Genomic DNA, 24,792 nt, shown 5'->3' with positions numbered 1-24,792 from the left:
CTTGTGCCTCATTCCTCCCTTACGTCCTTCCACTTACCCCTCCCTAGCCCCCCTTCCTGATGTCAAATAAAATACATGTATTTTCATGAAAGCAAACTCTCTTTACTTAACAAAACGGGGGAGGGGGAATGAAACTCTGGTGAGACTGGGGAAAGGAGGTGGGAGAGGGGAGAAGAGAGGGTGGGAGAGGGGAGGGAGAAACCTGGGAGGAGAGAGCTGGAAGGGAGAAGCAAGGGGAAGAAGGGGGAGGGGAAGCTCAGGTCTCAGGGTTACGGGGTCTCACCGGACCAACTTGATTTTCATGCAAACTTGCTCCTAGGTTCGCATGTGGCCTTTGGTGGCCAGGCTGGCAGCTATCCTGCCATAGACGGCCACGTTCCCCTGTCTAGTGCAGAGATCATGGACGTTGGGGGCATCCCCTCCAAACCTGAATAAGGTCTATGATCTCCACCCTGGACCAGGAAGGTGCCCACCTTCTCCGGGCCCTGGCAGGCTCCTGGGAGCTGGCAGACTGCTCCTGGGGAGTGGTAGAGGGCTGGCTGCCAGTGGCTTGCTGGCTCATGTTTTGGGGCCACTGGGTCAGGGGCAGTGACTGTTGGAGTTGCTGAGCCTTGCCATTTCCATTAAACAATGTGCAAGGGGACAATCTAGCTCAGGTTGCTCCTGAATTAAAGTCATTACCATTGGATAGTACTTCAGTGATCTAAATGAAATAAGGCAGTGGTCTTGAGTCCACACCACCAGAAATCACCAGTACAAATGAAACTAGTTATTAGACACAGCAGAGAAGACAAGGATTGAATGGGCATGGGGACTAATCTACCCCTTCACTTCTGTTTGTTGTCCCTCAGGGCTCATCTAAACTACGGGGAAGATTCAAAAGAGGATCTTCTTCTGATCTCACTTTCAAAAGCAGAACTTTGAAACCAAAAAAATGAGGTTTATGCGGCTTTTTGAAAAAGGGGAGGGTTGCTGAAAAAACCCTGCATCTTGATTACTTTCACTTTCAAAAGCTCTGCTTTCAAAAGTGAGATTGGAAGAAGATATGCAAATTCCTGCAGAATTTACATATCCTCTTTCAAATCTTCCCCGTAGTCTAGATGAGCCCTTAAGGTCAGGACTAAGACATCTTAGAGACCAGTCTGGGGGAGCTTGTGCTGCCACAGCCCTTGCTTTATTTGTGGATGAAAGATCTCAGTCCACCTCACTAGACAACCCATGCCAGTGCTTCTAGTGAAGCAGTGTTTCCTAATAGCCATCCTCGGCCTCCCACCCTCTTTGGAACCCATCTCCAGGTAGCTGAAGGCAGCTATCAAACCCCGGTCACTCTTCTCTTCTGTAAACTGAATAAGCCCAAATCCCTCAGCCTCTCCTCATAAGTTATATGCCCAAGCTCCTTAATAATTTTTGTTGACCTCTGATGTATCTTTTCCATTTGTCTTCATCTTTTCTGTAGTTAGAGGCCTAAATCTGGACACAATATTCCAGATGTGACCTCACTAGTGCCAAATAGAGGGGGATTAATCACTTCCCTTGGTTTGCTAGCAATTCTTCTACTAATGTGCCCAATATGCCATTAGCCTTCTTTGCAACAAGGGCACATTGCCTCAAATCAAGCTTCTTGCTGGATGTGAGGCAATGAGGATGGACCCCAGCAGAACTGTAATCCATAGGTCCAGAACTGCTGGACCCCAGCAGAATTGCTGCTTAGCCAGTCGGTCTGCAGCCTGTAACAGTGCTTGGGATTCTTCCATCCCAAGTGCAGGACTCTTCACTTGTCTTTCGTGAACCTCATCAGATTTCTTTTGGACCAATCCTCCAATCTGTCTAGGCCACTCTGGACCCTATTCCTACTCTCCAGAGTATCTACCTCTCCCCCGAGCTTAGTGTCATCTGCAAACTTTTTGAGGGTGCAATCCAGCTCCTCTTCTAGCTCATAAATGAAGATGTTGAACAAAACCGGCCCCAGGACTAATGCCTGGGGTACTTCATTTAATACTGTCTGCAAAGTAGATTAATCGCACTGGCAAATATCCCTTTAAAGCTTCCCTTTGTCACTTACTCTTGAAAAAGTTTTCTATACAGGATATAATTTTCCCCTGTATGCTCATCATTATGTCCATTCTCATCTCCAGATGTTACTGATACATGCCCATCCATTCATGCTGAAGCCTAGTAGCGAATCACTCAATGAGCAGTTTAACAAAAGGAAATAAACTCTAGGGCAAATAGAAGTTGCAATTTAAACTAATCCTAAATCAGGAGATACTTGCTCTGAAACAGTCCAAAATCCCAATTGAAAAGGACTTAGCACTGGGATCTGGAAGCCAAGTGTTTTCATTTTTGCTTCTCTGCTAGTTCTTTATGGATGAATTGACCTTTCATTGCTGAAACATCACTGAGGCTATATCTACACTACAAGATTTTTGTGCAAAAACAGCTGTTTTTGTGCAAAAAACGGCAGAGCTGTAACCCACACACCTAGTGTGGTTCACTGACCCATGCAGTGGCACCTAGACCACAGCAACAGATAAGATCAAGAAACCTCTACCATAGGGGCTGGGTGCTAGCTGGCTTTTAGCTCAGAGGGTAGAGGCTCTTATACTCAGCTCCTAGAGGTCCCAGGTTCAAATCCACCCAGTGGCAGTTACAGTGTGTCCACACCTCAGGTGTGTTTCTGCACAAGTAAATTGGTAAAAAAGAGGGCTTTTGCTGGTAGAGTTATTCCTCTCCCCACGAGGAATAACTTCTTTTTGCACTACAGCTCTTGTGCAAAAAGGCATGTGTGGACACTCCACAGGGGTTTCTTGTGCAAAAAGAGCCTATCAGAAAAAGCACAGGTGCTCTGATGGCCATTCTGTTAATGGCAAACAGAGCTTTCTTGTGCAAGAGCATCCACAATGCATGGATGCACTTTTGAGGTGTGGACGTGCTTTTACACAAGAAGTTTTTGCAGAAGATCTCTTCCGCAAAAAGCTTCTTGCGCAAAAACCCTGCAGTGTAGACAAAGCCTGAGAGATAAAAATGAAAATAACCCTGATAATGCAGGAATGGAGAACTGTAACATGAAAATCAAAATAGGGCCACTTCTGTTTAAACCTACCCTTTCATTTTGCATTTTCCTGATGTGCCAACCTGGGAACAATAACAGGGGAATATAAGAAAAAACACAAGTATTATACATCCTCTGGCTGAAAATTCAAAAGAAAAAAGATTAACAACCAAATGGACTAGGTCCGCAATGCCACATAATGGGAAATGTCCTCCCTTGGAATTAGAGAACAGATGCTTCTGAAACAACTCCATTTCACAGTCTGAGATTTAGTTATGTAACCAGTACACAGTCCAAGGGATTCTTGATCCTCTCACGAGAAGCCAAGGAAGCTACTGATTTGTGTGTAGTTCTCACTTTGAAGGACTAAAATCTTATGCTCAAAGTCACAGAATAAACACAAAATGCCATCTTCACTGAGACTAGATGCAGAACCTTTATACTCCTATTACAGGCTTATCTCTCTCTGCCATATCCAGATTTAAATTTCAACTCAAATAGTCTAATCAATTTTAAACCCATTGTGATAGTCACTGCTGCAGCTGAACCAAAATGCTGACAATTGGTTAGAAACAACATTATATAAAATATAATTTGCATAATTATAATTCATATAATTTCACTATATACACACACTTAATTTAAAGTTGTAATTATATTTCAATTCAGAAATTAGCTATGAGTGAAAGAAAGAAAAGAGCACAGAAGTTTCTTTTGATCATTCATGGCTTTCACTCGTCACTGTTGGAGACGTGATAAAAATTAGGAAGTGATATAACCAAGCTGAAAAGACTTGAAAGCACTCTGGGATTGCTTTTGAATTTATCTCATTACCTGGAAAACAAGCAGCGGAACCATTTCGTCTGAAGTGGTGGAAGGATGATACAAAAAAAAAATCTTATTAGAATCTCTCACTGAAAAGTAGCTATCTTATGTGCACAATCACTATTTTTTAAATTTTAATTACACGAGGACCCTCCACTTTTACCTTAGAATTCACAATACATAAGTTCACAGCATGGACAACTTGCCAACTGATTTTTTCATTTAACGCACAAAGGCTTTTCTAGAATTATACACAGAGATATTGAAGACATTCATTTCAAACATTTTATTAAATATTCACAGGAGTGATTTTTTTACAAAACTGGAAAATAAAGTAATAGTTGCTTTTGGTCTTCAATGATTTTGCTCATGGAGTCTCAGCTCTGATATTATCTTAACAGTCAAATTAGACATTAACAATGGAGAGAGCCTTAGCTATAGCATGACTAGTATACATGCACATACACACACACACCCCCTTTCCCCCACGTCTAGTTTGCATGCAATTCATCATTTGGACAATATATTAAAAATATAGGCTCGTGCTAGAGGGCTACACCCCAGATACACTGTGCTGAGATACTGAAAATTCAGATTGGCTACAGAGTTGATATGATTTGTATTAGCAAGCAAATCATGCTTTCACTCCCATAATTCCAATCCTAATGCAAACAGCTCAGCCTAAATGATCTCAGCCACTTCTCACAGCAGTAACAGTGCAGTCTACTGCACTGTGGAAGCATGAGAAATTATCCATCAGTCAAACAAATTCATAGAGAACAGTACCTGGAAATGATTGACTACAATGGAATAATGAGCACCTATCATCAAGTAAACAGAAACAAAACAAAACAAAAAACACAGAGAAATAATAAGCATGACTGTCTATTCTCAAAGCAAAACAAACTTGTGAAACATACATTCACTTGCAGTGGCACTCTTTATAGCCAAAGCCAATTAAAATAAAGCATCATCTTCTGCCAGTGGATTCACAAATACTATTTGTTGTTTATAGTTTGCTATGCAGGAAAAAGCCAGAGGATATCTTTTACAATTATCCTCTGCCTGCCATCTGACCTAAATGTCATGGCTCTGGTTCTAACTAGGGATGTAAAATCCCATGTAATTGGCTAACCAGTTAAATGTGAAGTTTTCTTCATGTTTAACCAGTTAACCAATTAAGGGAGGGGGTCACAAGTGCTTCCTCCCACCCCCACTCTCCACCATGGCCAGGCTGCAGTGGCCCACCACTATAGGCAGGGACTGCTCCAGCCTGCTCCGGATGCCTGGAGCAGCCACTGTCCGCAATGGATCCCGCGGGGCAGAAGCAGCCCCCCTGCCCATGGCAGGTGGGGAGCTGCTCTGGCTCCCACCGGTTAAACAAATAAGCATCATCCATTAAGGGTGATGGTTACTGGTTAACCTTTCACATCTCTAGTTCTAAGGGGACTGTGGGAGGAGTTTTCAGATTGATAATTCCCTGGCACATGGCTATTGTTCAGCTAATAGTTAGTTCCACTTTTAGCTCTAGGATTTTATGCAAAAAATTCATAATAAAATAACAGAATTTGGAAGTAGGCAGTTTCCCATGAAAGACTTCACCAAAATCAGAGGTAACACAAATAATGGTGACAATTACAGACTTCTAAACTGGCATAAATAGGAGTATAATTTATATATTAGTGAGAGTCGCACCAGGAAAAGCAGCCAATAAAAGGGCGCGAGAAAATGACAAAATGGGTCCTCCCTGTTGTTTAAACTTTCCTATTGGCTATAACCTCTGCTAAAATCCCATCTTCATGCCTCATAAGTGTGTAAATTACATCTGTTTAACAATGTGTCATGTACAGTAACATTTACAGCATTTCTGAATCTGGGCCACTATGTGCAGGTTCTCTGTCTTACTTGACTATTTGTTCAAGACTCCATTTACATTGGAAAAAGTTAAATCATCTAGTTCTGAGTTTTCCATCAATTGTAACCTTTCAGAGTAACATGAAAAACCAAACCCATATATTCAGGATATTCGTGTCTGAGCAGGAGCGGTCTGAGGCTGGCTGCGGCAGCTGGCACCCCAGGTGGAACGCGCGATCAGCGCCCCCACCTACAGGGCTGTCAATGGACTGATGTCATCATTGGGCATTCTGGGCAGCGGCGCCCTAGGCGGCGGCCGAGTCTGCCTATAGTCACGGGCTGCCCCTGTGTCTGAGTGCTTTTTCAAAAAAGGGTTTTTCGAAAGTGAAAGCACAGTCTAGTCATGGTTATTTTGAAAATAAAACCCTTTTTTGAAAGAACCCAGACTCCTCATTTTTTCAGGAGTATGGGTTCATTTGAAAAAGGGGTTTTGTTTTGTTTTTTTGAAAGAACTGCTTTTAAACTGAGCTTTGACTTTCGAAAAACCCTTTTTGGAAAAAGCACTCAGATGCAAATATGCAAATGAAGCATGGGATATTTAAATCAATGCTTCATTTACACTTTCGATTTGCCTAATTTACATTCCTCTTTTGAAAGAGGAATGTAGTTTAGACGTGCCGTGCCCCTAATGTGATACAATATGCTCTAAATAAAAAATAGTCTTAATAATTGGCAATATGGTTAATGAATGGTCTTTGAATGCTCATGCATATTTGTATCTTCATGTTAGTTTGGTTCACTAATTATTATATTATGTCCTTACCTATTGTGCAACCCCAGAGATGTCAACAGGATTGCATTGGTATAACTGAAAGCAGAACTTGGCTCTAAACACACAAATAGATCCTATCTTTTTTTTTTCTTTCATGGTACACAGATCACACACAAAATATAAACACATACACGTTAGCATCCATGTTACACAGCAACAGGTAAGTAAGTTTTGGCCCACAGAAAGACAGTATCCTTGTTAAAACCATCAGACAATCAAAATCAGATACAAACAATTTAGCTACAGCAGAATGGGAAGTAATTTTTGATGGGAAACACTCCAAGAATTTGGAAAGTTGTCAAGGGATGCATTCTATTACATTAATGGAGGAGGTACAGGGTCTGGGATGGGGGTTGGTGCAAAAGGGAACTCGGGGTGGGGGATTGGGATCTGGGAGGGAGTTTGGGTGATGGAGGGGATTGACACTTGGGGCAGGGGATTGGTGTGTAGGGTCTGGAAGGGGGTGCAGGATAGCGAGTGCAGAAGGTTTGGGTTTTGACTTGGGGCAGGAGTGCGGAAGGGAAGTTGGGGGAAGGGAGGGCACGAGGTGCCAGCGGTAAGCTTTGGCTGTGAAGCGCTTACCTTAGGTGTTTCCAGCCAGCAGCCCAGGGGGACCCTCAGGCAGGCTCCTTGCCTGCTGTGTCCCTGCACGTCTCTCAAAGCGGCCAGCTGCAGGAGCCATGTGCTTCCCGTGCACCACGCACCCCTTGTAGGGGCCCTCCGCACAATTCCTGTGCTGCAAGAATGGTCTAGGCAGCTCCCTTGGCCAGTTTTGGCCAATGGGAGCTGTGAGATTGTGCTGGGGGTGGAGGCAGCACATGAAGCTCCCCTCCCAGGGGTATGCCATGCTCAGAGAGCACATAGCTCCTGAAGCAGGCCACTTTGAACGGCGTGTGAGGGTGTGGCAGGCAGGGAGTCTGCACAAGGCTCCCACTGGGTCGCAGGACAGTGGCGAGCTGGATCCAGCCCACAGGCCATATTTTTCCAAGTCCTGGTCTAAATACAAGTGAGACAAATGTCCTGAACCTTGCAGCATCGTACAGTTTATTTATTTGCCTGCCTGGTGGATTATTCTTGAAAAGCACCAATGCTAATCTCTTTGGTGGATTATCATTAAGGGCTACAGTTTCCCCTTGTACACATATATTGCCAGTGATGTTGGTGGAATTATGCTCATAAACATCTGCTAAAAATCAGTGCTTGACTCATGGGCCTCATGCTGCACCTCCTGACACAGTACTTCAAACTGCTCGCATGTTGCTCCAGCAAGATGAGGACAAAGACCTGCAGGATGAATGCCAGCGTGGACCCCAGCAAGCACCACTTCAACGCCAGGCTGAGCAAGAGCCACATAATCGTGGACTATGTGTTTGGTCATTGAAAGGGGAGGTTCAGGAGTCTCATCACCCATGTGGACCTCAGCGAGCGCAACTTCCCCTTTGTTGTGGTGGCCTGTGGTGTGCTCCACAACCTATGTGAGAGCAAGGGAGAGACTTGTCTGCCAGGGTGGGGGGCTGAGGCTGAACATCTGGCCAGGGAATTTGAGCAGTCAGACAGCAAAACCATCAGGAGAGCACATCAGGAGGCTGCACTCATCAGGAAGGCCGTGAGGGACACTCGTCCATAGCCACCTGTGAGACTCTCTCCTGTGCCTCTCCTGAAGGGGCCCTCTGCATTCCTTGTGTGAGCCTTTCCACCCTCACCTTCCCCCTCCCCTAAAGAGCAAATAATAAAGACATGTTTGTTGAAAAAACAGGACGGTTTATTGGGGGGGACATATACCAGGGGAGGGATTGGGTAAAGAATCTGGATTGGGGGTCAAGGAAAGAGAGGCTCAGGGATGGGGATGGGTGTGGTGCCTTCCCTTCTTTATCTTCTCAAGAGGTCCCACTGCCCCGTATTTCAGGGCCCTAGTGACCCCTACAGAGACCAGGAGGGGAAGCCATGGTGGGGGGGATGGAGAGGTGGCTGGTGGCCCGCTCTATGCACAACACCATGCACTCCATCACCAAGGTGGGGGAGGAGCACAGGGCATTGTTCTGGCATGCCAGCTAGTCCCAGGTGGTCTTCCTTTGCTCCTGGTTGGCAAAGGAGCTCTTCATGATCAGTGGCCCACTCCTGGCACTTGTCCGCAAACTAGGGATGTTAAGAGGTGGGTATTTAATTAATTGAGTAGTCGATACATTTTTTATTGACTACTTGATTAGTCGATAGGCAGCCTGATTCAGTACTGGCTCATGCTGGATGCAGGACCAAACCCCATTGAGGCTCTGCAATTTTTTTTTTCCTTCCCTTCCCTCACAGAGTGAGTGCTGTGGCTGGCAGGTGGAAGCTGTGAGCTTCTAATCAGGATTTGAAATCTAGAAGCCTCTGCTCATTGGTTGAGCCTTAATCAGGGAGAGGGGCTATCAAGCAGTCCAGGGCTTTATAAAGTAGTGAGTCAGCAACCAGGGACCTTGCAACCAGGGGCTGTTAACAGGGAGTTTGAGAGGGAGTTGGGAAGGGGGCTAGGGACACTCACCATTCTTTAAAATCTTTTCACTACACTCCTGCCCTTCAAAGATGCATTTAATAACTGAGGAATCTCTCAGAAGGAAGCCAGGTATGGATGGTGATAGAACTGCTGTTGTTACCTCCAAAGCCCTGAGGTAAGTGAGGAAGTTGGACACAGGGAAGAATCCCAAGGAGGAATGAGCAACAAAGGGGGACCCCTGATTCGGATGGAGAAGGTAGGCAATCAACTGCTTATTTAAGGTGTTTGTACACAAATGCGAGAAGCCTGGGAAACAAACAGGAAGAATTAGAAGCCCTGGTCCAGTCAAAGAACTATGATTTGACTGGAATAACGAAGACTTGGTGGGATGACTCACATGACAGGAGCACTGTCATGGAAGGGTATAAACTGTTCAGAAAGAACAGGTGGGAGAGAAAAGGAGGAGGAGTTGCATTGTATGTAAGACAGCAGTATGATTGCTCGAAGCTGTAGTATTTAGAGGGAGAAAAGTCTGTTAAGAGTCTATGCATTAAGTTTAGAAGTGGAAGCAACAGGGGTGATGTTGTGGTTGGAGTCTGCTATAGACCACCGGATCAGCTGGATGAGGTAGATAACGCTTTCTTTGGACAACTGAGAGAAGTTTCCAGATCACAGGCCCTGGTTCTCGTGGGAGACTTTAATCACCCTGGGTATGTCTACACTACCACCCTAGTTAGAACTAGGGTGGTTAATGTAGGCAACCGGAGTTGCAAATGAAGCCCGGGATTTGAATTTCCCGGGCTTCATTTGCATATTGCTGGGTACCGCCATTTTTAAATGTCCGCTAGTTCGGACTCCGTGCCTGCGGCTACACGCGGCACGAACTAGGTAGTTCGGATTAGGCTTCCTATTCCGAACTACCGGTACACCTCGTTCCACGAGGAGTAACGGTAGTTTGGAATAGGAAGCCTAATCCGAACTACCTAGTTCGTGCCGCGTGTAGCCGCGGGCACGGAGTCCGAACTAGCGGACATTTAAAAATGGTGGCGCCCGGTAATATGCAAATGAAGCCCGGGAAATTCAAATCCCAGGCTTCATTTGCAACTCCGGTTGCCTACATTAACCACCCTAGTTCGAACTAGGGTGGTAGTGTAGACATACCCCCTGACATCTGTTGGGAGACCAATACAGCAGTACACAGACAATTCAGGAAGTTTGTGGAGAATGTTGGGGATAACTTCTTGCTACAAGTGCTGAAGGAACCGACCAGGGGCCATGCACAGCTTTGACCTGCTGCTCATAAACAGAAAGGAACTAGTAGGGGAAGTAGAGGTGGGAAGCAGTGATCATGAGATAGTTGATTTCAGGATCCTGACCAAAGGAAGAAAGGAGAATAGCAAAATACACACCCTGGACTTCAGAAGAGTAGACTTTGACTCCAGCAGAGAACTGATGGGCAGGATTCCCTGAGATGCTTACATGAAAGGAAAAGGAGTCCAGGAGAGCTGGCAGTATTTTCAGAAGCCTTATTGAAGGCACAGGAAGAAACCTTCATGATGCACAGCAAGAAAAGCAAATATGTTAGGCGACCAGATTAGCGTACCGGGGACATCCTTGGTGAGCTTAAACACAAAAAGGAAGCTTACAAGAAGTGGAAACTTGGACAGATGACTAGGAAGGAGTATAAATATATTGTTCAAGAATTCAGGGGAGTTATCAGGAAGGTGAAAGCGCAATTGGAATTGCAGCTACTAAGAGATGTGAAGGATAACAAGGTTTCTACAGGCATGTTAGAAATAAGAGGTTGATCAGAGAGGGTGTGGGGGCCTTATTGGATGAGGGAGGTAACCCAGTGACAGATGATGTGGGGAAAGCTGAAATACTCAATGCTTTCTTTGCCTCTGTCTTCACGGACTAGGTCAGCTCCCAGACAAATGCACTAGGCAGCGCAGCATCGGAAGGAGGTAGACAGCCATTGGTGGGGAAAGAACAAGTTAAGAACTATTTAGAAAAGCTAAACATACACAAATCCATGGGCCCGGATTTAATGCATCCGAGGGTACTGAGGGAGTTGGCAAGTGTCATTGCAGAGCCTTTGGCTATTATCTTTGAAAACTCATGAAGATCGGATGATTGGAAAACAGCAAATGTAGTGCCCATCTTTAAAAAAAGGAGGACAATACAGGGAACTACAGACCATTCAGCCTTACCTCAGTCCCCAGAAAAATCATGGAGGGGATCCTCAAGGAAGCATTTGAAGCACTTGAAGTGGGGAAAGTGATCAGGAATAGTCAACATGGATTCATGAAGGGCAAATCATGCCTGACCAATCTGATTAGCTTCTACTGTGATCCAGGATCTCTGCACCACTCCAGGCCAGAGCTCTCCTGAATCCTTGGTTAATGGCAGCCAAGGGAACAGCAGGAGTGCTGGCAGCTGTGGTAGTCTCTGATGGAGCATTGGGGTCACTCATGAGTGCCTTGGTTACTGCTGTGTCACATGGAGCTTTCATAGCTTGCTACATGGGAGAAGCCCTTCTCCTGCTAGGATTTTTAAGTTCTGCAGGAGGATGAGAGCAGTGGAGATGCAAAGTGTGGCCAGAGAGGTAAGAGCTGTAGCTGTGAGAGGTCTCTGGAGGCCAATTATTTTGAATTAGCAGCACCAGAGTGTCCACACTAATGCTATTTTGCAATAACTATTTTGAAATTATCATTATTCTCTGAGGAAAGCAGAAGTACAGATTTTGTCCAAACCCTGGACAAATCACTACACAGCAGGGCTAAAGCCAAAATAAGCTTTACAACTTTAACTATGTCAATAAGACAGCTTATTTTGGCTTTTGGCTCTGTCTACACAGCAGGAAGTCCGAGAAAGAGCACTCTTCTTCTGACTTCCCTTACTCTTCATAAAATGAGGGTTAGAGAAATCCTCCAGCTTGACATTATTTTGACATTATGTCAAAATAACTGCTTGTAGTATAGACGTGGACTAAATAGCATTGCTGTGTAGAAGTACACTTAGAGACAGATTCCGATCTCAGTTATACTAGTCCAAATCACAGAAATGTAGAACTGGAAGGGATCTCTTTAAGTCATCCAGTCTCTAGCATTGAGACTGGAATAAATATTAACCAGGTGTTTGTCTAACCTGTCTTAAACACCTCTAACTTCCATTGCTATTTTTTCCGATGTTTAACTACCCTTAGGCTGTGTCTACACTGCACCCCCTTTCCGGAAAAGGGATGCAGATGAGACAAGTAGGAATTGCAAATGAAGCGGGGGATTTAAATATCCCCCGCTTCATCTGTATAAATATGGCTGCCGCTTTTTTCCGGCTCGGGGCTTTGCCGGAAAAAAGCGCCAGTCTAGACGGGGATCTTTCGGAAAATAAAGCCTTTTCCGAAAGGTCTCTTATTCCTGATTTTAAGAGGAAATGAAGCCCGGGATTGCAAATGAAGCCCGAGGTGTACCGGTAGTTCGGAATAGGAATCCTAGTCTAAACTATCTAGTTCGAGCCCCGTGTAGCCGCGCTGCACGGGGTTCGAACCAGCGGGGATTTAAAAATGGCAGCTCCCCGCTTATGCAAATGAAGCCCGGGAAATTCAAATCCCGGGCTTCATTTGCAAGTGCGGTATGCCTACATTACCCCGCTAATTCGAACTAGCGGGGTAGTGTAGACATACCCTCGAAGAGTTGCAAATACTGGAGGAGTTTAAAAACATGGACAGAAAATGATAAAACAGATCCCACTAGGTAATAAGCAGAGTATTACATCCAGGAAAAAATAATCTGAAATCTGAATGGAAAGCAGTAATAATGATAATTTAAAAGTCCTAAATATAAATAGAGGACAGAAATTAGACAGAAGTTTGCAGATTAACGGGAAAAAAGACAATGCTGTTTTGAGCTGCACACCCAAAGGTATAGAGTACGGAAGTGACACACACACTCTATGGGTTTGTCTACACTGCTGGTGGGACAGACCAGCCTGTCACACTGCCTGTAGTGGTTCGTGGCTTTGAGTACTTATCTCAGGGCAAATTGTCAAAAACAGGGCGAACACACCAAATTGGTGGTTTCAACACGTCAGTAACAAATGTGAACTGCTGGTCACTAGATCAGTTTATCTTGCACCCATGTAAGCTGGACTTTGTGATAAGTGGTCACTTGCACCAAAAATTACCAAATATTCAGAGATACCTGTCACTTACCCCAAATCAACTGAGGCTCTAGAACAGTTGTCTCCAACCTTTTTACACCCAATATCACTTTTTAAACGACAGAACAAGCCAAGATCTACTGCCCTTCCCCTTCTTTGAAGCCCCACCCCTTTCTTGAAGCCCTGCCCTCTCTATTCTCCTCCTCTCCATCAATTGCTATCCTCAACCCTTATACTGCTGCTTTTTTTCCCCAACTCTTCTGTAAGAAGAGGTTTTTCCAAAATTTGGCTTCTCTAGACTGGACCAAATGTCAGAAAAAACCCTTCTTTTGGAAGCCTCCTTATTCCTTGTGGAAAGAGAAATATAGGGGTGACAAAAAGATCATGTTTGCTCTTCCACTAAAAGAAGAGGAAGAACAAATGCATCCCTGGATGCAGAAGTGTTTTTCTGGAATATCTCCTGAATCTTGAAAAACTCCTGGGCTGTGTCTAGACTGCACCCCTTTTGCGGAAAAGGGATGCAGATTAGACACAGCGCAATTGCAAATGAAGCAGGGATTTAAATCTTCCCCGGTTCATTTGCATAAACATGGCTGCCGCTTTTTTCCGGCTCGGGGCTTTGCCGGCAAAAAGCGCCAGTCTAGACAGGGATCTTTTGGAAAATAAAGCCTTTTCCGAAAGATCCCTTATTCCTGATTTTAAGAGGAATAAGGGATCTTTCGGAAAAGGCTTTATTTTTCCGAAAGATCCCTGTCTAGACTGGCGCTTTTTGCCGGCAAAGCCCCAAGCTGGAAAAAAGCGGCAGCCATGTTTATGCAAATGAAGCGGGGAAGATTTAAATCCCTGCTTCATTTGCAATTGCGCTGTGTCTAATCTGCATCCCTTTTCTGAAAAAGGGGTGTAGTCTAGACACAGCCCTGCAGTCTAGCTGGAACCTCGCTGGGTTGAGACGGGATGTGTATGCTCTGGGGTGGGAATGAGGGATTTGGGTGTGGGAAGGGGTGAGAGGTGCAAGCTCTGGGAGGAAATCTGGATGCAGAAGGTGGATAAAGGGGCACAGGTTCGGGGAGGGGGCGCCAGGGCAGACAGTGTTGGGGTCAGATGTAGGGTTAGGGTATTAAGCAAGCCACAGACTTCTGGATGTAAGGGTTCAGGAATTTGGGTTGGGGTATATGAGGAGCTCAGATGAGTGGGTTCCAGTGTATGATAGGCTCAGATGTAGGGTCTGGGAGAAAGGGGAGTGCAGGAGTGTTATGCTGCTGTGGCCAGATGGGGGCTTGGCCCCAGTTGGGGGTTTCTTGGCCAGGCTTCATTTTTAAATAAAATACTATGTCAAACAAAAAGTTTCTGCATTGTCTTTATTTCTGATAAAGGCAGAGAACCTGTTTTGAGTCAGGGGTCACTGACCCAAGAAAAGTCAGGTGAGGCCACACAAGTGAGATGCAAAAAATCCCTCCCCAAAGCTTCACTAATGTGGCCCCAACTGTGTTGGTGGGAACAGGGGACATAGTACTTGGGAAGGGTGCTAGTGGGTGCTTTGGCAGGGGACAGGATGCCAGTGGGGACAGGTTTCTGCAGCTGGGGACAGGGTGCCAGTGGGGACAGAGTTCTGTGGCTTGGGACAGGGGAGTGGGGACAGAGTTCTGTGGCTGGGGAGATGGGGGTGGGGAGAGTGGGTGGGGTGCCAGTGGAGGCAGAGTCTCCTGCATCTGCCTCCTTGCAGGATTTCCCCCCCCCCCAAAGGGAAGCCAGGGCGTTCCTCCTCCGGGCCCGACTCCCCCCCCCCCCCCCCCCACACACACAGTACAGGGAAACGCCATGCGTGTCTGCTCTGGGGTTGGCCCCCCGACCCCCGTGGTGCAGGAAAACCCCGCGCCAACTCACCCCTCCTGGGCCAGTGCAAGGAAGTGCCGTGCTCCTCCTTCGGAGCCGACGCCCCCTCCTGCAGTGTGCCTGGCAGAGCAGCCAGCGCACTTCCGGAATCCTCAGAAAGGCGCTAAGCTGCAGGACTTCTGCCCACCCATGGGAAGCTGGCACTACCTCCATTTTATCTGGAGGTAAGTAGTGGGGCTTCTTGGGGTTGGAGGGAAAATGGGGGGGTGGGAACCAGACACCTCGCAATCGACTGGTCGAGGCCCCACAATCGACCAGTCGATCACGATCGACCTGTTGGCGACCATGGCTCTAGAAATTATTCCAAGGACAGCATCTGTAGCCAATCCTGAAATAAAATATCTAAACATTTCATAAAATCATGGAACACTAGAACTGGAAAGGACCTGGAGAGATCCTCAAGTCTAGTCCCCTGCCTTCACAGCAGGACCAAGCACCATTCAGATCATCCCTGATAGATGTCTGTCCAACCTGCTCTCAAATATCTCCAGTGATGGAGATGCCATAATCCCCCCCTAAGCAATTTATTCCAGTGTTTAACCACCCTGACAGTTAGGAACTTTTTCCTATTGTCTAATCTAAACCTCCTTTGTTGCAATTTAAGCCCATTGCTTCTTGTCCTATCATCAGAGGCCAAAGAGAACAATTTTTTTCTCTCCTCCTTGTGATACCCTTTTAGATACTTGAAAACTACTGTCATGTCTCCTCTCAGTCTTCTACTTTCCTAACTAAACAAGTCAAATTATTTCAGTCTTCCCTCATAAGTCATGTTTTCTAGACCTTTAATCATGTTTGTAGCTGTTCTTTGAACTTTCTCTAATTTCTCCACATTTTTCTTAAAATGTGGTGCCCAGAACTGGAAACAATACTCCAATTGAGGCCTAATCACCACAGAGTAGAACGGAAGAATGACTTCTGGTGTCTTGCTCACAGCACATCTGTTAATGCAGCCTAGAATCATGTTTGCTTTTTTGGCAAAAGTGTCACACTGTTGACTCATTTAGCTTGTGGTCAACTATGATCCCTAGATCCCTTTCTGCAGTTCTCCTTCCTAGATAGTCACTTTCCATTCTGTGTGTGTGAAACTGATTACTCCTTCCTAAGTGGAGTACGTTGCATTTGTTCTTATTAAACTTCATCCATTTTACCTCAGACCATTTCTAGTTTGTCTAAATCATTTTGACTCTATTCTCCAAAGCACTTGCAACCCCTCCCATCTTGGTATCATCTGCAAACTTAATAAATGCACTCTCTATGCCACCATCTAGATCATTGGTTCTGTTCAACAGAACCAGTCCCAAACAGACTCCTGTGGATTTGCACTTGTTATGCCCTTCCAGCATGATTGTGACTCATTAATAACAACTCTGTGAGAACAGTTATCCAGCCAGATATGCACCTACCTTATAGTAGCCCCATCTAGGTTGTATTTCTCTAGTTTATTGATAAGAAAGTAATGCGAGACCATGTCAAATGTTTTACTAAATCTCCGTGTACCACTCTACCACTTCTCCCTTATCCACAAGACTCGTTATGGGTATGTCTACACTACAAAGTTAATTCAAACTAATGGACGTTAGTTCGAATTAACTTTGATAGGCGCTACACAAGCTCTCCGCTAGTTCGAACTTAATTCGAACTAGCGGAGCGCTTAGTTCGAACTAGGTAAACCTCATTGTACGAGGACTAAGCCTAGTTCGAACTTACTAGTTCGAATTAAGGGGTGTGTAGCTCCTTAATTCGAACTAGTGGGAGGCTAGCCCTCCCCAGGTTTCCCTGGTGGCCACTCTGGTATGCCCCCCTCCCGGCCCCGGACCCCTTAAAGGGGCACGGGATGGCTACAGTGCCCGTGCCAGGTGCAAGCCTGCCAGCACCCAGCTAGCAGACCCTGTACCGGCACGGCTCGAGCCAGCCACCCGATGCCCCCCAGCCCTTCCCCTCTTCCTGGGACCAGGCTGGCGGCTCCCAGGAGCTTGCCCGGGATCGCAAGAGGCGGGCACCCGCCAGGTCTAGTGCGGACATCGTGGACCTCGTCCACGACCTCCACACTAGGCACAGGAAAGCAGCCGTCTAGGGCAGGAGAGCTGCCAGACTGGCCACCCAGGAGCAGGTGTGCATGAAAATCAAGGTGGTTCACTAAGACCCCCGACCCTGAGCCCTGAGCTTACAATGGCCGTACTGGGTCAGACCAAAGGTCCATCTAGCCCAGTAGCCTGTCTGCCGACAGCGGCCAACCCTAGGGACCCTGGAGGGGATGGACCGAAGACAGTGACCAAGCCATTTGTCTCGTGCCATCCCTCTCCAGCCTTCCACAAACTTTGGGCAGGGACACCACTCCTACCCCCTGGCTACTACCACTCCATGGACCCAACCTCCATCACTTTATCTCACTTCTCTTTAAACTCTGTTCTAGTTCTAGCCTTCACAGCCTCCTGCAACAAGGCGTTCCACATGTTGACTATTTGCTTTGTGAAGAACTTTCTGTTATTAGTTTGAAGCCTGCTACCCATTCCTTTCCTTTAGTGTCCGCTAGTCCTTCTATTATGGGAACTAATGAAGAACTTTTCTGTATACACCCTCTCCACCCCACTCATGCTTTTATAGACCTCTATCCTATCCCCCCTCCGTCTCCTCTTTTCTAAACTGAAAAGCCCCAGTCTCTTTAGCCTCTCTTCATATGGGACCTGTTCCAAACCCCTGATCATTGTAGTTGCCCTCCCCTCTCCCAGCCTCTCTCTTCCCCTCTCCCACCTCCTTTTCCCGGTCTCTCCCAGTTTTGTTCAATAAAGAGAGATTCTATTTTTGAACACAATTGTCCTTTATTTTGTACATCAGGAAGGGGGGCTAGGGAAGGGTAAGTGGAAGGAGGTGAGGGAGGAATGGGGTACGAGCCCCCGATGGGGAGGACTGGGCTGGCTCTGCGGGCTTCTGGGGGTGGAAACTCTCCTGCAGCCCCCCAGTTTCTCCCTCTCCCCAGATGGCAGCCTGCGGCAAGTGCAGCCGGTCTGATGGCCGAGTGCTGTGATGTGCCCAGTGTGGGTACTCCGGGCACTCCAAGCCAGGACTGCTTTGCAAGCGGGGCACCCCTGAGAACTGTCTGTCCAGGGTGCGGGTCGGGTCCCTTTAAGCACAGCCCTCGGCTAGCCTGAGACAGCAGCTCCACGCTCTAAGTCCTCCTCTGATGCCCTGCCGGCACTGCTCCCGGCCATCCTTAACCCCGGCTAAGGGTCCACTTAATGTGGACATGATAGTTTGAATTAGCAAAATGCTAATTCGAACTAGTTTTTTAGTCTGGATGCGTTAGTTCGAATTAGCCTAGTTCGAATTAACTAAGTTAGTTCGAATTAGAGGTGTAGTGTAGACATACCCTCTCCTATTAAAGAAAGCTATCAGATTGGTTTGACAAGATTTGTTCTTTACAAATCATGCTGACTGTTACCTATCACCTTATTATCTTCTACTTGTTTGCAGATGAATTAATTACTTCCTCCATTATCTTCCCTGGCACAGAAGTTAAACTGACCTGTCTGTAGTTTCCTGGGTTGTTCTTATTTCCCTTTTTATAACTGGGCACTGTATTTGCACTTTTCCAGTCTTCTGGAAACTTTCCCAACTTCCATGACTTTTTAAAGATGGTAGTTAGAAGGCTCAGATACCTCCTCTCCCAGCTCCTAACCCTAACCCTAACCCTAACTCTAACTCAATCTTCTTGACAAAAATTTGTTAAGCACCTCTACCATTTCCAAGTTTCCTGTTATTGTTTCTCCCTCTTCACTGAGCAATGGGCCTACCCCGTCCCAGGTCTTCTTCTTTTTTCTAATATATTTGTACAATGTCTTCTGGTTATTCGTTATGTCTGTAACTTAATTGTGCTTGTTTTATGCCTTCACTTTTCTAATCTTGCCCCAGCATACTTGTGTTGTTTGCTTATATTCACCCTTCGTAATTTGACTTAGTTTCCACTTTTTACAGGACTGCTTTTTGATTTTTAGATCATGTAAGATCTCCTGGTTAAGCCAATGTGGTCTCTTGCCATACTTTCTATCTTTGCTATTCAGTGGTTTAGTTTGCTGTTGAGCCCTTTATAATGTCTCTTTGAAAAATTGCTAATTCTCTTCAGTTTGTTTTCTTCTTAGTCTTCCTTCCCATGAGACCTTATCTACCAGCTCTCTGAGTTTACTAAAATCTGCCTTCCTGAAATCCATTGTCTCTATTTTGCTGTTCTCCCTTCTACCATTCCTTCAAAGGTCTGTCTCTGTGCCTGGGCACCTACCTTTGATGGGAAGGACTGAAAAGAATACCACCTACACTCCAAACTCCTTCACCCGTGCCCCTAGAGCCGTGTAGTCACTCTTGATCAGTTGAAAGTCACACCTTGCAGTATCATTAGTGCCCACATGGATGAGTAACACGGGGTAGTAGTCAGGAGGCCAGATAATCCTTGACAGTGATGAGAGTAATTTACAGGTTAAAGCACTAATCACATATGCACAAATGAGCTACCACCTATGAGGGCAGAGATATAGTAATCTGTCAATTCAAAATGTCTGTCAGGATGGACCTAGGTTTACCCCAGGAACCTCTGCTTTAGTTTACTGTCTCTGGCCTTTAAACAGCAAAGAGATTATCATTTTTCCTTGTGAAGCATTTTTATATCTTCTTCGCTCAGACATCAAGCTGATCCCAACCACTGCCATGAAGGTTCCTTCTTCATGGAAGTGGGTTGGGGAGGAGGGCACTTAAAGTCCTTGGTCCTTGATCTCACACGATGGCTCATTTGCATCTAATGAACAGGATTTAACATCTTGTTACTGACCATCATCTGCATAACACAAGGCTTTTTCCCTCTTTGATGAGTTACATAGTCATAAAGGAAGCTTCAGGGGGTAGCCGAATTAGTCTGTACAGGATACATTTTTAAAACAACAAATGGTCTGGTGGCACTTTATAGACTAGCAAAACATGTCGATGGTATCATGAGCTTTCGTGGGCACAGCCCACTTCTTCAGATGACATACTTTTTAGTCATAGAGGTTTACAGTGCAAATTCTTGGTATCACTATATAACATGAGGTATAGTTGAGGGGAAACAGTACATGCTGTATTCTACATACAGTTTATAAAATACTAAACTCATTCTAATCTACTATGTATTTGAGTAATAGTAATGCACAGGTAAGCAAGATTGATTTGCGAGTAAGAGTAAGTGTTCTGTGAGGCCTGAACCTGCGTTGGCATCTAGTCACCAGGGTCACATCTCCTAGCTCAGGCTGACAGACTTTCATGAGATCTGTTCAAATTAGCATGCCAAAAATAGTGGTGTGAATGTTGCATCATAGGGAAGCACAAGTCCATCTGAGTCCATGGCCAAGCACAAGTCCATCTGAATATGTCTGTCTACCTGAGCTGGGAGGCATACTCCCAGCTGTAGTGCACACATACCCTATCTGGCTCTGCTGTGTTTACACATGGAATATTTAATTCAGTTCAGGGTACCTCTTTCCAGACAAACTGGAAGGAGACCAGAGAAGCGTAAAGGAAATGTGCACAGGAGTGAAGAGATTAATTTATGAGAAAAGATTAAGAGAACTAAATATGTATTGTTTAGCTACAAGTCAGCTAATTTGGTTGATAACTAATTACACATATCTGAAGTGTGCAAACAGCAATGAGGGAGATGAACAAGGAGGGAAAGGAGAAGATAATTATGAAAACAGAAATGAAGTTGAATAAAGATGGGGACAGTTTGTGCAACTATTGAGAAAAAAACTTCCTTACACTAAGATCTTATCTACAAAGCCCCAGCAAAAGCGAAGTGCAACTGTGCCCTAACCGACCCATGTTAAAACTGAAGGCACAGTTCTGTTTTTCATAGGTTTTTTTCACACTTTTTTAAATTAGTGCCTGCCCTTTTAATTTTATAAACCTTGCATAGAAAAAGACATTTTTAAAGGATTTACATTCATTTTTATTAGAAAGTCTGACAAAATCCTCATTGATTTCAGTGGGGCACATTTTACCCTGAGCACCAAAAGCCTTACAAGAAGATGCATCAAAATAAATAATAAATAATATGTATACACACAAATTCACAGGATAAATGTAGGTACCAATTTAGATGCTTAAATATATTCTTGCACTCTACGCTACAGATACCCAGGCTCATCTACTTGTTTTTGTGTTCACTCAAAGCATGATTTTTTTTATTTTTAAGTGCCACCTGTTGGAAATACTCAAATATGTTCTAGTGCAATTCTATGGCCAATTAGACACAAAATTCATGTGAAATGCAGGTGCATCTTTTCAAAATTTAGATGTGTATTTCATGAAGCAATGAATCGATCAGGTATTGGGGTTTAATATGCATGAAGATTAACCTGAAAAAACAGATATACAGAAGAGAAACTTGTTGTTTTATAGTGATGACACTTTAAACAGGAAATTCTTGATTTTAAAAAGCCAAAAAGAAAAATCAATTCTTCTGCATGAGATACTTCAACAAAATCTGAGTACTGCTTATTACAGTGTATTAACTCAATTAGAAGACTGCAGCAATTAACATAGTAGATTTTATTAACCCTGGATTGGGGGAAGGCAAAAAATTAAAGACTATTTAATTTGTTTATTCCAATGTATGAAATCAAATGTAAGGGAATTTTGTCAAACAACAGCAATCTATTCCTTCAGATTTAGAGGAAATTGTAACTGCAAAGTTAATTTCATCACAGTATGCTTCTCCATCTATCAACATCCAACAAAATCTTTATTTTATCTGTTATCCGTGATTCATATATATACAGTTGACTCTCTCTAGTCTGGCACCCTCAGGATCTGACTGGTGCCAAACCAGAGAATTTGCCAAACCACAGAGGTCAATATTGTCTGCCAACACTTCCACTGTTTACTAGGCTCTTAGAAGACATGTGGGGTAAATTAGAACTAAATAATAGCACAGAACTCTAAGAGCCAGGGCAGGTGGCTGTAAACAACCTTTATGGGACCATAGAAAACTTGGCCACACTCATAATAAGTGAACTTCCGACTAACTGCTGGACCATGAATGTTGCCAGACCAGAGTGCCGGACTAGAGAGGTTCAACCTGTATATGTCTGACAAAACAACAAGGCTTTTTCTTGAATGACAAAAGCCTTTCAAGAAGGTGCATCAAAATAAATAATAAATAATATATATACACACAAATGCACTGATTAAATATAGGTAATGATTTAGATGCTCAAATATATTCTATGTATACATAATTAAGTTTTCCTAACCAATGATTTAGGTGTAAATATAGTGATGAAAGCACACATTCTACCTTGAATCAAATACAAATCAATATTTAAAATATGAAAACAAAAAGAATGTTGCCATAAAAGTAACTGAAAGCTCTACTGAAATACTTTCTCAGTTTCTTTAACATTTATTTTTTAATATCAGACTTTACAAAACCTCAACTTTGAGATGATCAACTCTGGTTAAATCAAAAGTACTGAAATATTTAACAATGACATACTTGTAACTTAATACTAAAGAAAATCAGAATTATTATTTCCATAATTAACTGATACCTACAATAATTATGCTCCAAACATATATCCACATGGACAAAAAAGTTAAATTAATCCACATAGATTAACTCATTGGCATAATAACCCAAATGTTCAGTAAATTCACTAAATACACAAATTCAGTTCTGTTCTTTCACTACTTAAACTGAAAAATACTATCCAATTATGTTGAAGTTATTTATGCTTTTAATGTCAAAACGAGGAGACAAGAAAAACTCAGATAACTGAACACAAGACTAAATTTTATTCTGCAAAACAGAAAATTTTTTACTCATGTCATTTTTCTATACACAAGTTTATCTGTTATTTGAGTATCATGTTTCTCTTGGAAGTTAGACATAATTGTGTATAATTAATAAAAACCTCAGTTAAAATTGGTAGCCCTAAATTTCTGGATATTAGTATATAAACGGTTCCTTCTTGGCTCCTCATTACCACCTTGTAATTGTTTGTGCTAATCCTTAAAATTGCTTCTGCACTGTAAAACAAAACTTCATTTTTCCACTGTCAAACTATCCCATTTAGCACAACTACCGACACTGTATACCAATTTTGTTCCTACTTAGAGCCTTTTTTACTCCAATTCTATTAAGCATTAGACTTAGAACTCTATTTACAAAGCAAAGGTTTTAATATTAAGGCACAGAATGTATAGCATCAGTCACACATTCTACCAGATGTATCTGGCCAATTCTGTACAGATGCTTTGCAATTTTTGAACCATTGCCCAGAATCATGAAGGTTGTTTCTGTCTATGGTGCTGAAATACGTAAACCCACTCCTTCTTTCCCAATCTCCCTTAGCACTCCAAACCCCATTTTGAGAAACAGGGTGATAATTCATTCTCTGGGTTATTATTCAAAAACAAACATTAAAAAGGAATTGGCAACAAGTTTCTGCACCAGCAATCGACAGCTAGCAGACGCCTATGTATGTTTTCTATATAAAACAACTACCCTAGGACACAAACGCTACAAAGGAATTTGAGCTCCAGTCCTGATCATGGCTAATACAAATCATTGCAATCCGGTCTCTAGACTTGGAACCTTGCTGCAAATCTGCCGCTAGCTCGCTAATGCCTGTCTCGGAGCGAACCCCGCGATGACGTTGCGGGGCGCGAAGGGCAGCAGGCGAGTGAGAGCCCGAACGCAGCCGCGCTGCCTGGGAAGGGGCGATTTCCAAGAGGGGTGGGTCCCCTAACACGGTGCAGCCCCCTTTTCCCTTCCTTTTGTTCTTCGGCGGCCGGGGGGGGGGGGGGTACACAACAGAAACGGGCGGCTGACAAAGGCCGTGCGCCGCGGGATCAATTCGGATCGGCGTGCACGGGGCAGTGTCAGGCTGTGCCAGGATTAGCTCGCGGAGCCCGGACCTACCGTCCCTCTCGCAGAGCTGGATCGCCTCCAGGCTCAGGTTCTTGATCACATCTTCGCAGGGACTGGTGGGGCTGCTCATGCTGCTGCGACCCAGGCGCGGAGCCTCCATTGTGCCGGTCTCCTTCTCCCTGGGCTGCGGCAAGCGGCGGGCGGCGGGCTCGGCGGCTGGCGCGGTGGTGCGGAGCCGCGCGCTGCCTGTGGAGGCAGGGCCGGGGCGCGCGGATTGTCACTGCGGCGGAGCTGGGAGGGGGCGGCAGAGAGACGCGCGCTGACAGCCGGCTCCGCATTTAAAGGGGCCGCCGCCCGCAGCCCGGCGCTGCTGAGTCAAAGTCCTAGTGCCGCAAGCTCCCGCCGCCCCGCCCGCCACGCGGCGCTGCCGGCAGCGGGACCTGGAGCTACAGCAGCGAGCGGCGGCGTCAGGCGTCCCCCCTCCCCCCGGGCGGAGAGGCTGCAGCCCCACTGCCAGGGGGAGTGTCCCGCCGCCTCTCCGGGCCTCCGGCACCGCCCTGCCCAGCCTCGGGACCCGGCCCTCGCGGCCTCCCTCCCCTCACCGCGGCGGAGCCCATCGCATGCCCCCGGGGGACCCCTCCCGCATGTGGCCGGCCCCACCACACGAGGCCCCAGTATCCCGAATGAGAAGCGAGGCAGAGAGCCGAGGAACGGGCTCCCCCGCCCCTCCCACCGCTCTCCCCAGATGCCTCGGATCCCAGGGTCCCTGCTGTTGTAATGCCCACGGGCAGAACCCAGCTTGGGGCCTGGGA

At 45.3% G+C, this 24,792-nt stretch overlaps 1 protein-coding gene across 1 annotated transcript in view; it reads right to left on the bottom strand.

Moving 5' to 3' along the window:
• PHYHIPL (phytanoyl-CoA 2-hydroxylase interacting protein like) overlaps window positions 1–24,413 on the bottom strand; it is a 49,290-nt gene extending 24,877 nt beyond the window's left edge. The window contains exon 1 of the mRNA XM_006132124.5: window positions 24,032–24,413. Within this exon, the coding sequence (XP_006132186.1) occupies window positions 24,032–24,140 (109 nt within the window). The 5' untranslated portion in view covers window positions 24,141–24,413. The remainder of the gene's footprint in view (window positions 1–24,031) is intronic.
• Between the last annotated feature and the right edge of the window lie 379 nt (window positions 24,414–24,792).

This window comes from Pelodiscus sinensis, chromosome 8, assembly GCF_052426305.1.
Source record: "Pelodiscus sinensis isolate ZL-2025 chromosome 8, ASM5242630v1, whole genome shotgun sequence".
Lineage (NCBI taxonomy): Eukaryota > Metazoa > Chordata > Testudines > Trionychidae > Pelodiscus > Pelodiscus sinensis.
Note: the sequence above shows the minus strand (reverse complement) of the source record. Positions and strands in the feature narration are given on the sequence as shown.